Genomic DNA, 15,050 nt, shown 5'->3' on the forward strand with positions numbered 1-15,050 from the left:
CTTTTCAGGGAAAGCAGTTTACATAGCCTTCAAACACAGAGGAGGAAAAAGTAACCTTAAGCACATGTTATTCAAAAGTTACTTGGTTCCAGAACTATCTACTTTTAAGTCAATCCTGTACTCAGAGTGGAAGTTTATTCTTACAAGCAATTTAATAACTCTGCACCATCCAGCTTTCTCTGCTAAAGTAACACAGAGTAAGGACAGGAAAGGCAGAAGGGTTTTGTGAAAACATGATACAGGTACAACTACAGCCTAAAATTTTCACCAGTGAAAATCACAGAAAATGAATTAGGTTGGAAGGGACTTTACAGCTCAACTTACCAATCTCCCCACCATGCCTCTCAACTAGACTTGGCTGTTCAAGGCCTCATCCAACTTGGCCTTGAACATGCCCAGGGAAGAGGCATCCACAACCTTCATGGGCATCCAGAGTTCCACCAGAGAAGCAGCTGCTGTGCAGAATCTTTTCTGATGATGATAAACACCAGCTGACCTACATAACTTGGAAAAAAAGGTTAAGAATTACAGAATCAGTCAGGTTGGAAAAGAGCTCCAAAATCATCCAGGCCAACCTAGAACCCAGCCCTGTCCAATCACCTAGACCATGGCACTAAGTGCCTCATCCACTGTTCTTTTCTTGAACACCTCCAGGGACAGTGACTCCACCACCTCCCCGGGCAGCCCATTCCAATGCCAATTACTCTCTTTGTGAAGCACTTACTCCTAACATCCAGCCTGTACCTCCCCTGACACAACTTGAGACTGTGTCCCCTTGTTCTGTTGTTGGTTGTCTGGCAGAAGAGACCAACCCCACATGGCTACAGCCTCCCTTCAGGCAGTTGTAGACAGCAATGAGGTCATCCCTGAGCCTCCTCTCCTCCAGGCTAAACAACCCCAGCTCCCTCAGCCTCTCCTCACAAGGCTGTGTTCCAGGCCTTTCACCAGCTTTGTTGCCCTTCTCTGGACACCTTCCAGCACCTCAACATCTCTCTTGCACTGAAGAACTTATTCCTCAGCTTAGAACCACTTCATTGCCTATGAAAAGCCCCTCCTCCAGCCTTCCTGTACGCCTCCTTCAAGTATTAGAGGGCAGCAATAAGGTTCTTCCCAGAGTCTTTTCTTCTCCAGGCTGAGAATGACTACAGATTGCCATTGCATTACTCATTACAGGATCACTGAAACAGCTATAAATACCAGTTTACAAGATAAGAAAAACAAGGCTTTGCAAGATATCTGCAAGAAACAGCATTCCCCTGCATCTTGCTAACAATGTGGCATTTAACCTAAAGAGGCTTTCAAGCCTGTTTTACCATGAGGTGAAAATACTCCTTGAAACACCTGGCTCCTCTCAAAAAGGGTAGCATTTACCATGCCTGCAAGCTAGCAGCAAGTCTGTACAAAAAACTTCGAAGGCACAATTAAAAGCAGATGTTTTATCTATGAGGCCCTATGAGGAGAGGCTGAGGGAGCTGGGATTGGTTAGTCTGGAGAAGAGGAGGCTCAGGGGTGACCTTATTGCTGTCTACAACTACCTGAAGGGTGGTTGTGGCCAGGGGGAGGTTGCTCTCTTCTCTCAGGTGGCCAGCACCAGAACGAGAGGACACAGCCTCAAGCTACACCAGGGGAAATTTAGGCTGGAGGTGAGGAGAAAGTTCTTCCCTGAGAGAGTCATTGGACACTGGAATGGGCTGCCCGGGGAGGTGGTGGAGTCGCCGTCCCTGGAGCTGTTCAAGGCAAGATTGGATGTGGCACTTGGTGCCATGGTCTAGCCTTGAGCTCTGTGGTAAAGGGTTGGACTTGATGATCTCTGAGGTCTCTTCCAACCTTGTTGGCCCACTGAACTGTGGGGTGTTTATGACATTCCCTCCAACCTTTCAAGTGTTTTCTCAATGTACAAGACAATGCATGCATGAAAATGGATAAAAGAGATGACCAAAGGGCACCCATCCTCCCCACTGAGTGGCACAGAAAAAAACAAAGCATATTACAGCTCACAATACAGGTTTATTAGTAGAGGTGTTTACAGAAAAGTCTGTGAATTACTCCTAGCCTAAGATTGCCAGCTGGGGGACAGGGAGAGGAAGGGACGTTTTGGTTTATGGCTTTGTGTGTTGGATTGTTTAAAAACTCGCAAAACTGATTAAATTTGGGGGCTACTTCAGTCTCATTAAAAAAAGTTGAATTCACAGATCAAGGAAAAAAAAGGAGCTTTCAACAGTGATTTAGTAACTACGACCAAATAAAGTGTAAAACTTGGCAGGGTTTTTGCCACAGACACATCTTGCCCCATGCTGTAGTTCACGGAGAGGCTGGAAAGGTATGCAGAGGCTTTTTGCTCCCATGGAGGGGGCACCAGGTTCAAGATCTTGATCCCTGAAATAAAAGCACATTCATAAATACTTTTGCTTAAAAATAAAGGTGTAATAAAGTATATTATAATAAAATCTCAAAAGCATGCTAAAGAGTCTGAAAGTTTCAGAATTAAGGCAGTAAATATATTCCATTACCCAGGACAGGTCAAATCGCAGAATGGCTTAGGTTAGAAGGGACTACTCCAACCTCTCTGCCTGGGGCAGGGATGCCTCTCAACTAGATTTGATTGCCCAAGGCCTCATCCAACCCAGCCTTGAACGCCTGTAGGGAGAGGGCATCCCCAACCTCTCTGGACAACCTATTCCAGAGTCTCACCACCCCTGTACTGAAGAACTTCTTCCTCAGCTTAAAACCATTCCCTCTTGGTCCTATCACTAGACACCCTTATGAAAATTCCCTCTCTGGTCTTCCTGTCGGCCCCCTTAAAGTACTGGAAGGCAGCTATAAGGTCCCCCTGGAGTCTTTCTCTTTTCCAGGTTGAACAACCCCAGCTCCCTCAGTCTATCCTCATAGCAGAGGTGTTCTAGCCCTTGGGCCATCTTTGTGGCCCTCCTCTGGACTTGCTCCAACAGCTGTATCCTTCTTATGATGAGGACACCAGAACTGGATGCATTATTTTGAGGTGGGGTCTTACAAGAACAGAGCAAAGGGGAAGAGGCAAAGGCGAACACTGTACACTAGTGTTATGCCCAGAAGCATCTTACATCCTTGTTTTATATTCAAAATACTTTCCTGCTCTCCAGTTCAGTTATATTTTACCTGGCAGTGGTCTTCTTGATCCAATCCTCGCAATCAACTTCCCCACAAAAAGGGATTTGTACAATCTGAAAGGGAAGGAGAGAAAAAAAACCAAACCAGTTACACATTAAAAAAAAAACAAATCACCTTTGTTTCTGGAGGATTCCCAAACCTTAAGACCACATAAAGACTTTAAGTGGGAAAAGTTATGATTGTTACTAGCAGATTTCAATGATAGTATCATGGAATGGCTTAGGTTGGAAAGAACCTTAAAGAACATCTATTCTAACCTCCCTGACATGGGCTGGGACACCACTCAGCTAGACTTGGTTGCTCCAGGCCTCATCCAGTCTGCTCACGAACACGTTCAGGGAGATGGCATCCACAACCTCTCTGGGCTCTTTCTCATTAGAATCACAGAAGCAACCAGGTTGGAAGAGACCTCCAAGATCATCCACTCCAACCTAGCACCCAGCCCTATGCAGTCATCTAGACCATGGCACTAAGTGCCTCATCCAGGCTTTGCTTGAAGACCTCCAGGGACTAAGTGCCTCCACCACCTCCCTGGGCAGCCCATTCCAATGCCAATCACTCTCTCTGACAACAACTTCCTCCTAACATCCAGCCTAGACCTCCCCCAACACAACTTGAGACTGTGTCCCCTTGTTCTGTTGCTGCTTGCCTGGCAGAAGAGACCAACCCCACCTGGCTACAACCTCCCTTCAGGTAGTTGTAGACAGCAATGAGGTCACCCCTGAGCCTCCTCTTCTGACTACACACCCCCAGCTCCCTCAGCCTCTCCTTAGAGGGCTGTGTTCCAGGCCTTTCACCAGCTTCGTCACCCTTCTCTGGACACTTTCCAGCACCTCAACATCTCTCTTGAATTGAGGGGCCCAGAACTGGACACAGCACTCAACGTGTGGCCTGACCAGTGGAGAAGAATAACTTCTCTTGTCCTACTGGCCACACTGTTCCTGATCCAGGCCAGGATGCCATTGGCTCTCTTAGCCACCTGGTCACACTGCTGGCTCATCTTTAGCCTACTATCTACCAGTAACCCCAGGTCCCCTTCTTCCTGGCTGCTCTCCATGAGCTCAGTCATCCCTCCACAGTACAGTATGGAAAAACCTGCATGGACCCAGAGGAGCTGGAGGTAAGGAGGAATTTCTTAAGCATGAGAGTGGTGAGAGTCTGGAATGGGTTGCCCAGAAAGGTGGTTGAGTCCCCATCCCTGGAGGTGTTTAAGGCCATGCTGCATGTGGCTCTGGGCAGCCTGATCTAGGGTAAGGTGTCCCTGCCCATGGCAGGGGGGTTGGAACTAGATGATCCTTGTGGCCCCTTCCAACCCTGACTGATTCTACAATTCTAAAACCAGCAATAGGAATGAAGCAGGACTATTCAAGTTACAAATTTCCCTCTTAAAACAGCAGTCAGTGTCATTTGGTGGCAGTAGAGAATACTTAGGCAGCAACACAATTTTGCCTGTACAACACAGAGAGTTAGAGAGGGAAACAGCCATAAACCGGCACACGCAATTCTTTCCATTTCAATTATAGTAAGCACAGATAACCTAAATACCAAATCAGTACCCAACTTGCAATGGAAACATATTTGTTCACATTTCCAAGCTTACCTACATTATAAACTAGATTAGAGTTGTAAACATAATGCAAATAGTTTAATTATCTTGGCCCTCTCTAGAATCTAGCTGTACACAACAGTGAATGTAGGACATTGCAGACCAGGTGTTTTACCCTCTTCATAGGCAGAGGGTATCTTTTGAAACCTCTGCATCAGGAGAAGGAAGGAGTTCTATAGTATTTCATCAAAATTAAAGGATAATAAATTATGTGCATGTACAAAGGATAATTCAATTAGCTTCATGTTGCATTCCTGCTCTCGGAATGAGATAGACTTCATTTCATTTTATCTTTACACACAAGTTTGCTGCATCTCATAAGGCTTTTTAAAGGCTCAAAGGAGGTCTTCCTTGATTGTTTGTCTTGAAGACAGTCAAGCATAGTTTCAGAGACCTTTTTTTCCTTCATATGTGGATGGCATATCTTGAAATCACAACACATGAGAGTAGCAGTTGTACATCTATGCAGAGCACAATTATTAGTTAAGCAAGGACTGAAGACTTTCATCACTTAACAATCTACCAGCAGCATAATCAGATCATTTAGAGACATTTGCATGAAAGAAATTATACTTTGCAGTCAGTAAAGAAAGACTGCACAGAATGCCTAAACCCTCTGTATCCTTAACTTTCTACGCTGCTAAATCAGTCCCTCCTCTGAAGTTCACACTTATTAATTTAAAACTTATTACAAATAGAATTTAAGTGCAAGAAATGTAAGAAAAAAGAGGGTAACTGGAGGTCAGCTGTAAGCTTAAAACCGTAAGTTAACAAAAACTTTATGAATTCCTTGCACTGGTGCACTTTGCATCAGAAACTTTGAGTACAATTAATTGCTACAGAAAAAAAACCCCAATAGATGTCTCTTTATAAAATACATAGCTTTGATGTTTGATGCTGAGGATTCTGCTACATGAAAACATGAATCTACTCAAACAATTTCACAAGCTGAAGTTTGTGACAGAATTTCAGGGTTAAGAACTTCCATCACTGGATCGCTGAAAAAGAAGCAGCAGCTCAGATTCTCTGCCAAAGTCTTAATCTCTCATCTAAACTTCAAATGCTTTACCAGGACTTTAATTTTTTCCTACTTCTCTAGAGCAGTAGACCACAAGTGCCCACATTAAGGGTTATCCTGACTATCAAGCCAAGAAGGTTTCTGACTTGCAGTAATTCCCAATGAACCCAATGCCTTCTACTGGGGTCATAAAGGTAAAATTCTTTGACGTAAATAGCATGTACTTTAAACTCTTACTTGGACCTTATTATGAGACTTGGCAGGTGTTATTCATTGTTTGCATTAGAATAATGGCAGTAAATTTATCTTAATATTTACATTAGTCTCCCTGAAAAGCATTTGATGTTACAATTTTAACACTCCAATGCAAATTTCCCAACTGCAACATTGTTAAGTCACGTCAGGACACCTCTGGCATAGAAATACATTTTTAACGGTGGCAGCTTGAAAGAGTATTTATTAAATGCAATACTTCAGCAAAAAAAGCAAGCAAAAAGTATCCCAGATTTAGGGAAAGCTAATTTATGTTTCTGCAGCTCTACAGGAGAGAAGAAAGTTCCATAAAAAACACAACAGAATTCACATGGAAGTTCTGGAAGATTTAGTCCCTGGGAATTAGTAAGGGCCACAAAGTATGTGAAGGCACTTGGAATAGAATGCAGTCAAGTTCCTTACCTTTCCTAAATCAAGCTCTTTTTGAAAGTCCTCCATAGTATTTGCCACCACCATATGACTTTTTAGGTCCTCAGAAGCTCTAAGAAAAGGAAAACCAAAATGGGTCAGGGCAGATTTATGCATATAACCTTACTGGTGAAACAAACTGAGTTTTCAAAAGGCAGTCAGAACAAAAAGTTACGAGGGGAGCTAGATGCATATTGGAATCTGCCTTCTAGCACTTCTGCCCTGAAAGACATAAAGGTTTAACTGCCACTGAAGTGTTCTCCACGTTGCTGTACATATCACCAAGCTACTTCAAACTACTGTGCACATCAGTTCCAGCTGTAAATAGAAACAGTTAGGTACTACAGGTGTGTATTTTATTTCTGAGATTTTCTTCCTAAATCTGAAGAGCAAAGTGCTTTAAAAACTAGGTAAAAATACTCTGCTTGCAAGCAACTTTCATCACCACAGAATAAAGGAGAACTCATTTGCCCTGGTGTTGGGTCACTCTGTTCTTCCTCAGTGTACGTTCAAAGAGCAATCTGCAGTGACAGACATGCAAGGCATTTTGTTCCAGAAGCATTTGATTGCTTATGAGAAGACAATCCTATGGAAGTCAAGACAATGTAGGGCCTTAAAATACACTTCTGAACTTCAAATACTGATGCTTCTTGGACAGCTTTGTGTCTCTCAAAATTCCCTACCCCAATGGATCTTTCAGGAATGAATCCCAGGCATTGTTATCCCATGTTTATTAATATTTCACATGAATTTACATGGAAGTAGGTTTTCAAACAAGTTCAGAACCTTTAACATCCTTTTTCATGAGCAGAATAGACAAATTCTCTCACTGTATGTGTAGCAGTTTCAGAGACAGAAAAACAAAACACCACAAACAGAAAAATGAGCCTAACCTGTCTTTCTCCATAGATAAACCAATAATGAGAGAAATCCTTCTGAGAGGTAAAGCACATCTGTGATTAGCACAACCATTTACTGTACCTCTCAATTTACCTGTTGTAAAGGTTAGCCTGGATCTCCTCCAAAATCTGCTTCAGTCTATCTTCTGCTTCATGTTCAGAAAAGGTTAGCTTCTGTCCTGTGTCTCTTCTAACAGCTACAAACTGCTGGCTCTTCATGTCTCGTGGTCCCACCTCAACCCTGACTGGAACACCCTTCATCAAAAGGAGTTAAAGGTTAGGATAAGTCATTATCAGAAGAGTCCTTTCATTCTTGCTCCTTTTTTCTTCCCTGCTCCATCCCCAGCCCCTGCACTTTGGTCTTAATATGGAATCACTTCACAGATTTAAGTTTCTTCAAAGAAAATCAGCATGTGTTCCACTGCTTTTACATGTTCCTTTCTTTCCCATCTACACTCTCTTCACTTGTTCATTCTGCCTTGCTGTAAACTTAGTTCAGGAGATTGGAGACTGCATCTGTGCCAACATGCAAGTAACAGCAAGACAGTTAAAGCACAACTGAAACTACACTAAGACAATTAACCCAGGATTGTGCAAATCAGACTTTTAAAGTCTGAATGATTAAGACTTCTATAGTCAGTTTAATGTCCTCCTTTAATTCTGTTTTCACAAAACTCTTTCAACTGTATGAAGAGCAAACAGTGAATGTTGTTAAATATAGCCTTAATATCAACACAATTGCCTAGAATATCTGACCACAAACAGCTGCTTTATTTATGTAAAGCTTTTATGCTTCATAAACCTTGGTGATAACAGCCATGCAATTTCTCATCTCCCATATACCATCAGACAAACAGTTTTGAATGTATTAGTCAGTTAAGACTCCACTGAGTGTAACTTATTTTCCCTACATCCTGCTAACATATGTCTCACACTATAGCACATAATTTTATGAGAAATGAAGTAAGTGCAAATACATTTTGGTGGGAGGCTTTGGGTTTTGTTGTTTGTCTGGGCTTTTTTTCAGTAAAGGGAAATCTAATCAGCAAGCTAAAGCACTAAAAGCAGTGTTCAACAGGTGAACAGGAAAACCAAAGACATTCACACAAGCTTGCTAAATATTTTGGGCTCTGCAGTCTCTGCAAGCTCGTATCAATCAAATGAGTGTATCCTCCCTCCTTTATTTGTGCTAAAAAGATGAATAACATAGTAAAATCTTCCTGAAGTGTGAAATAACTGCTCCTACTGCAAACCTACATAAACAGCTATTCAAAACTATTATTAACAAGTAATCTGAACTGAACATACTGTTTTATGACACATAGAAAAAAACATCACCACAATTAAAACTTGGCAGAACATATCTAGCTTTTCTAATTGCAACACTACTTTGCAGTGGAACAAGGATGACAAAAGCTCATGTAGGATGACCTTCTAAGAATGAGGCTAATGCCAGGCATTATAAAACAAGTACTTGGACATAAGAAATCTGCTAAGCTGAAAAATACATAAGGCAAACTACTTTCTAGCTCGTTCTTGCACTTGTTACTGCAGTACTCTTGTATTCTTTACCCTGTGAAATTCTTTATCACTACTCAATAAAACAAGTGCACTTTGCCTGCAATTAGCCTGAGATGCAGTTCACCTCTTATGTTGGACACATCAGTAGATTTTATGACAAACATCATGTCTGCCTCCTTGATGAGCTTATTTTAAGTCTCCCAACATGAATTAATAATAAGAGATTTACATGTCTTTTCATTAAAAAAAAAAGCATTACATAAAGGGAAGACAATTTGCACAGAATGGGAGCTTTCAACAGCTCAGCTTCTATCATCTTACACTGAAGATTAATATATTGAGCTATTTTAAAATCCAGAACAAAAATATGTTCCCATAACATCCCTCAATGCATTGCTCAATTTCTGATAACCATTGTTTTGTTCTGCTCACTATTTTTGTTTTAATCTTGTAGTTGATGAAGCAGAAATGTTCCTCTCAACTATGGTATGAGTGGAACATGGTAATTTTGAAACAACAAAAAAGGGCTCATTTCTTTGTTTACACTGTACAGATTTACAGAATCACAGAATCAACTAGGTTGGAAGAGACCTCCAAGATCATCCATGCCAACCTAGCACCCAGCCCTAGCCAATCAAGCAGACCATGGCACAAAGTGCCTCATCCAGGCTTTGCTTGAACACCTCCAGGGATGGCGACTCCACCACCTCCCTGGGCAGCCCATTCCAATGCCAATCACTCTCTCTGACAACAACTTCCTCCTAACATCCAGCCTAGACCTCCCCCAACACAACTTGAGACTGTGTCCCCTTGTTCTATTGCTGGTTGTCTGGGAGAAGAGACCAACCCCCACCTGGCTACTACCTCCCTTCAGGTAGTTGTAGACAGCAATGAGGTCATCCCTGAGACTCCTCTTCTCCAGGCTGCACACCCCCAGCTGCCTAAGCCTCACCTCGTAAGGTTTGTGTTCCAGGCCCCTCACCAGCTTTGGTGCCCTTCTCTGGACACCTTCCAGCACCTCAACGTCTCTCTTGAATTGAGGGGCCCAGAACTGGACACAGCACTCAAGGTGTGGCCTGAGCAGTGCTGAGTACAGGGGCAGAATAACCTCCCTTGTCCTGCTGGCCGCACTGCTCCTGATACAGGCCAGGATGCCATTGGCTCTCTTGGCCACCTGGGCACATTGCTGGCTCATCTTCAGCTACTATCTACCAGTATCCCCAGGTCCCTTTCTTCCTGGCTGCTCTCAGCCACTCTGTCTGCAGCCTGTAGCACTGCTGGGGGTTGTTGTGGCCCCAACTTACCTTCTGTTCCACAATGTGCAGAAAAGGCACTGTTGTGAGCCTGGAGACCGTGAAGCATTAGTACAAATAATTTTAAAACATGCAAGTTGCTTGCACTACTAATTTAATTTTCTAGGCATACAAAGTGTAGACTCAGAAGTTCAAAAACAGTAGTGACACAAACCCTAGAAAACAGAGCAGCTCTCAGAACACATCTTTAATTCACAGACTGCACTGAGTTGGAAGAGATTCTCAAAGGACATCTTGTCTAACCCCTCTGCAGTCAAGCAGAAACACCTCCAGCTAGACCAGGCTGCCCAAGTCTGATCCTGAATGTGTCCAGAGATGCGCCCTGAGCAACCTGTTCCATTATTTCACCACTCCCATTGTGAAGAACTTCCTAATGTCCAACCTAAATCTATCCTGCTCCAGTTTAAAACCCTTGCCCCCCATCCTATTGCTGCAAGCCCTTCTAAACAGTCCTTCCCCAGCCTTTCTGTAGGGCCCCTTCAGATGCTGAAATGTAGCTACAAGGTCTCCACAGACCCTTCTCCTCTCCAGGCTGAACATATTCAATTCTTTCAGCCTAATAAAACTGTTCACTGATTAGAGAATCAGTCATAGAATCATCTAGTTTCAGGCAGAAATTCTTTTAGAGAAATACAGAATACAAGGCACACATTAAAGTACCATGACCCCTCTCCCTCCCACAAGATTTAAAACACCTCTTGGAAGTAAATGTACCTTAAGTTCCCAGTGGTTGAACTTCCAACCAGGTGAATAGTTGTCTCTTAAATCGGCTCGTACACGGATACTGACACCAAGCAGCCTGTTCCGATATTCGTTACACTTCTTCAACAAACCCTCTTTGTCTTCTTCAGAAAGAGAAGTTGTGATACCACAGGGAATAATTACAACCTGCAATACCACATAACACACACTTTAGGCTGTAAAATACCAGTTAACCCCTAGTGAAAAACAACATTACGGCCTTATATCCCAGTGATTTCGTTCATGTTTGTCAAAAGGAAAGGATACATTTCTCTTTTCATAGATTCATAGACTGGTTTAAAGATGATGGGGCAGGGACACAGTATCACCAAGGTTGGAAGAGACCTCACAGATCATCAAGTCCAACCCTTTACCACAGAGCTCAAGGCCAGACCATGGCACCAAGTGCCACGTCCAGTCCTGCCTTGAACAGCTCCAGGGACGGCGACTCCACCACCTCCCCGGGCAGCCCATTCCAGTGTCCAATGACTCTCTCAGGGAAGAACTTTCTCCTCACCTCAAGCCTAAATTTCCCCTGGTGTAGCTTGAGGCTGTGTCCTCTTGTTCTGGTGCTGGCCACCTGAGAGAAGAGATTAACCTCCTCCTGGCCACAACCTCCCCTCAGGTAGTTGTAGACAGCAATAAGGTCACCCCTGAGCCTCCTCTTCTCCAGGCTAACCAATCCCAGCTCCCTCAGCCTCTCCTCGTAGGGCTGTGCTCAAGGCCTCTCCCCAGCCTCGTCGCCCTTCTCTGGACACGCTCAAGCATCTCAATGTCCCTCCTAAACTGGGGGGCCCAGAACTGAACACAGCACTCAAGGTGTGGTCTAACCAGTGCAGAGTACAGGGGCAGAATCCAACCTGGCCCTGAGCACCTACAAGGAAGGGGCATCCCAAACTTGCCCAGGTAACCTGCTCCAGTGTCTCACCACCCTAGCTGTAAAGAATTTGTTTTCTAATATCCAGATTAAATCTACCTTCCTCAACCTTAAATTCATTCCCTTCAGTCTTATCACTATGAAAAAGTCCCTTCCTGGCTTTCTTGTAGGTCCCTTTCACGTACTTTTGGTACTTTTCATCCAAATGACGTTGATAAAACTGTTTTAAATGGGTTAAGCTTTACAGAACTCACTCTGTAATTAGATGGCTCCTATATTAAATCTTCCAAGTGTCCAACATGGAACACTCATGATTTCAAGAGAGGAAAGGAATAGAAATGGTAGCTTTAGGCATTTTTACACACCTGAACACAGGCTACTCGAGGTGGGAGCACCAGTCCCATGTTATCTCCATGAATCATTGTCATGACACCAATAGTTCGCGTTGTAAGGCCCCAGGAATTCTGATAAGCAAACTGTTTTTCTCCTGGTTTCTTGGGATCTTCAAATACAATTTCAAACATCTTTGAGAAATTCTGCCCTAAATGATGTGATGTTGCTCCCTGAAATAGTTGCAGAGAGAAAATTCTGCTCAATGGAAAGTTAAATGTATCAGGCATGAGTTTAAGGCTTTCATCTTACTGTTTTCACTGATAACAAACAACTCTCCTAATAGATAAATACCTGGATAGCTCTTCCACTGGCAGATATAAATGCCTCTACAGTGGTTGTATAATCACCCCCAGCAAATTTCTCCTTCTCAGTCTTCCTTCCTTTCACAACAGGTATCGCTAGGAGATCTTCGTACACTTGGGCATAGAGATCAAGTATCTGTAACACCTGCAATAAATGTGCTGTCTTCAGAATTACAAAGTATTTTGTATTTGCTAAATCAAGAAATATTTTTATGCACCAGAGTTTGAAAAGGGTAACACTTTCTCAAGACTGTGCTTAAAAAGAAAAGGATTTCTTCGACTGCTTTAAACATTGGCTATTATTTTCTGTGAAGCAAATGGCAACAACCATGACAGAGAACAAGAAGAGTTACTGCAGAAAACCCAGTGCAATGCTTAAACTGACTTCTAGTTTCCACCTAAAAGTCTGAATATCTTCCAGGTAAAGAAAAATATGTCCTGGTACTCAAATGAAACACCTGCCTTGTGCACAAAGTAAGTGTTACTATTTCTAGCAGTTACCATGTGAATATATTGTTGAATCATAGAATCAACTAGGTTGGAAGAGACCTCCAAGATCATCCAGTCCAACCTATCCCCAGCACCATCCAGTCAACTAGACCATGGCACCGATTGCCTCAACCAGGCTTTTCTTGAACACCTCCAGGGATGCTGACTCCACCACCTCCCTGGGCAGGCCATTCCAATGGCAATCACTCTCTCTGCCAACAACTTCCTCCTAACATCCAGCCTATACTTCCCCTGGCGCAACTTCAGACTGTCTCCCCTTGTTCTGTTGCTGGTTGCCTGGCAAAAGAGACCAACCCCCACCTGGCTACAGCCTCCCTTCAGGTAGTTGTAGACAGTAATGAGGTCTGCCCTGAGCCTCCTCTTCTGCAGGCTGCACACCCCCAGCTCCCTCAGCCTCTCCTCACAGGGTTTGTGTTCCAGGTCCCTCACCAGCTTTGTTGCCCTTCTCTGGACACGTTCCAGCATCTCAACATCTCTCTTGAATTGAGGAGCCCAGAACTGGACACAGCACTCAAGGGGTGGCCTGACCAGTGCTGAGTACAGGGGCAGAATAACCTCCCTTGTCCCTTGAAATTTTTAGGGAAACAGAATTTTAAAGGAAAATACTTTTTAAGGAAAGCATTCTCTATATACTACACTTTTCAAACTCCCTGTACTGTTTGGAGAGACTTAAAGCCTCAGACATGGGTTACATCTGAGGAAAAAGTTTCTGGTACACTTGGCATTTTCGTGTGGGATTCTCACAGAAATGGAGACAGATTTCTATGAGGCCCTAGGGAAAAAAAAAGATCAGTTTATGTTGTACATAGAGTCAGGTAACTTTCTGAAAGCAAAAGTGCATTCACTTTTTACCTCCTCTGCTGCTTCTTCATATGTTGCAAATGCAGTGTGACCTTCTTGCCACAGGAACTCACGAGTGCGAAGGAAAGGCTGAGGATGTTTGAACTCCCAGCGCTGGAGAGGGGGAACAAAGAATATTAACACCATCTGAAGTGTCAAATTGTTGTTAAAAATAATCTTTAGAAATATTAGAAAATTCTGAATAAAGAGAAAAAGTCAACTATTCACAGATTGCTACTTAATAGAATCAACAATATATGTCCATAAAGTGTTTTACTAAAAACAGTGAGAAAAACAAATCACAGAAACCACATTCATGCTTTTGCTGTGAAGTATGTGCTGTGATTCACAGCTTGCATTGGGTTGGAAGGGACCCTCAAAGGTCATCTTGTCCAACCCATCTGCAGTGAACAGGGAGACCTCCAATTAGAGGTGAGAGGCCTTGAGCACAGCCCTACGAGGAGAGGCTGAGGGAGCTGGGATTGGTTAGCCTAGAGAAGAGGAGGCTCAGGGGAGACCTTATTGCTGTCTACAACTACCTGAGGGGTGGTTGTGGCCAGGAGGAGGTTGCTCTCTTCTCTCAGGTGGCCAGCACCAGAATGAGAGGACACAGCCTCAAGCTACACCAGGGGAAATTTAGGCTGGAGGTGAGGAGAAAGTTCTTCCCTGAGAGAGTCATTGGACACTGGAATGGGCTGCTCGGGGAGGTGGTGGAGTCGCCGTCCCTGGAGCTGTTCAAGGCAGGATTGGACGTGGCACTTGGTGCCATGGTCTGGCCTTGAGCTCTGTGGTAAAGGGTTGGACTTGATGATCTGTGAGGTCTCTTCCAACCTTGGTGATACTGTGTGATACTGTGATAGATCTGGCTGAACATGTCCCTGCTCACTGCAGAGAGGTTGGACAAGATGACCTTTGAGGGTCCTTTCCAACTCAGTACCATACATTACCAACACATGTTCATGAAGTGTGTTTTACTAAAAATGGTAGGAAAACAAGTGACACAAACAACATTGATACTTCTGCTGTGAAACATGTGCTGTGATCAGTGACATCATGATGTTAGTTTGAGCCTAGCTAGAATGTTTTGGTGAGAAGAATTAGATTACAGGCTATGAAAAGAAAACAATGGTGATGGCTACTGCACTCACAGGCTTGCTGAGATGGATAAGAACAAAAACACAAACATAGATAGGGGAGATAGT

At 43.4% G+C, this 15,050-nt stretch overlaps 1 protein-coding gene across 3 annotated transcripts in view; it reads right to left on the reverse strand.

Annotated features, from left to right (window-relative positions):
• Positions 1 to 1,987: 1,987 nt before the first annotated feature.
• Positions 1,988 to 15,050, reverse strand: part of EPRS1 (glutamyl-prolyl-tRNA synthetase 1) — a 47,634-nt gene continuing 34,571 nt past the window's right edge. For all 3 annotated transcript variants that reach the window (XM_064164537.1, XM_064164535.1, XM_064164534.1), the window contains 8 exons: positions 13,861 to 13,962; positions 12,488 to 12,643; positions 12,169 to 12,366; positions 10,900 to 11,073; positions 7,446 to 7,606; positions 6,447 to 6,525; positions 3,136 to 3,200; positions 1,988 to 2,376 (listed from right to left, as the gene is read on the reverse strand). In XM_064164537.1, coding sequence (XP_064020607.1) covers positions 2,226 to 2,376; positions 3,136 to 3,200; positions 6,447 to 6,525; positions 7,446 to 7,606; positions 10,900 to 11,073; positions 12,169 to 12,366; positions 12,488 to 12,643; positions 13,861 to 13,962 — 1,086 coding nt within the window. In that variant the 3' untranslated portion in view covers positions 1,988 to 2,225. The remainder of the gene's footprint in view (positions 2,377 to 3,135; positions 3,201 to 6,446; positions 6,526 to 7,445; positions 7,607 to 10,899; positions 11,074 to 12,168; positions 12,367 to 12,487; positions 12,644 to 13,860; positions 13,963 to 15,050) is intronic.

The sequence above is a fragment of the Pogoniulus pusillus genome, chromosome 25, assembly GCF_015220805.1.
Source record: "Pogoniulus pusillus isolate bPogPus1 chromosome 25, bPogPus1.pri, whole genome shotgun sequence".
In the NCBI taxonomy this organism is placed as follows: Eukaryota; Metazoa; Chordata; class Aves; order Piciformes; family Lybiidae; genus Pogoniulus; species Pogoniulus pusillus.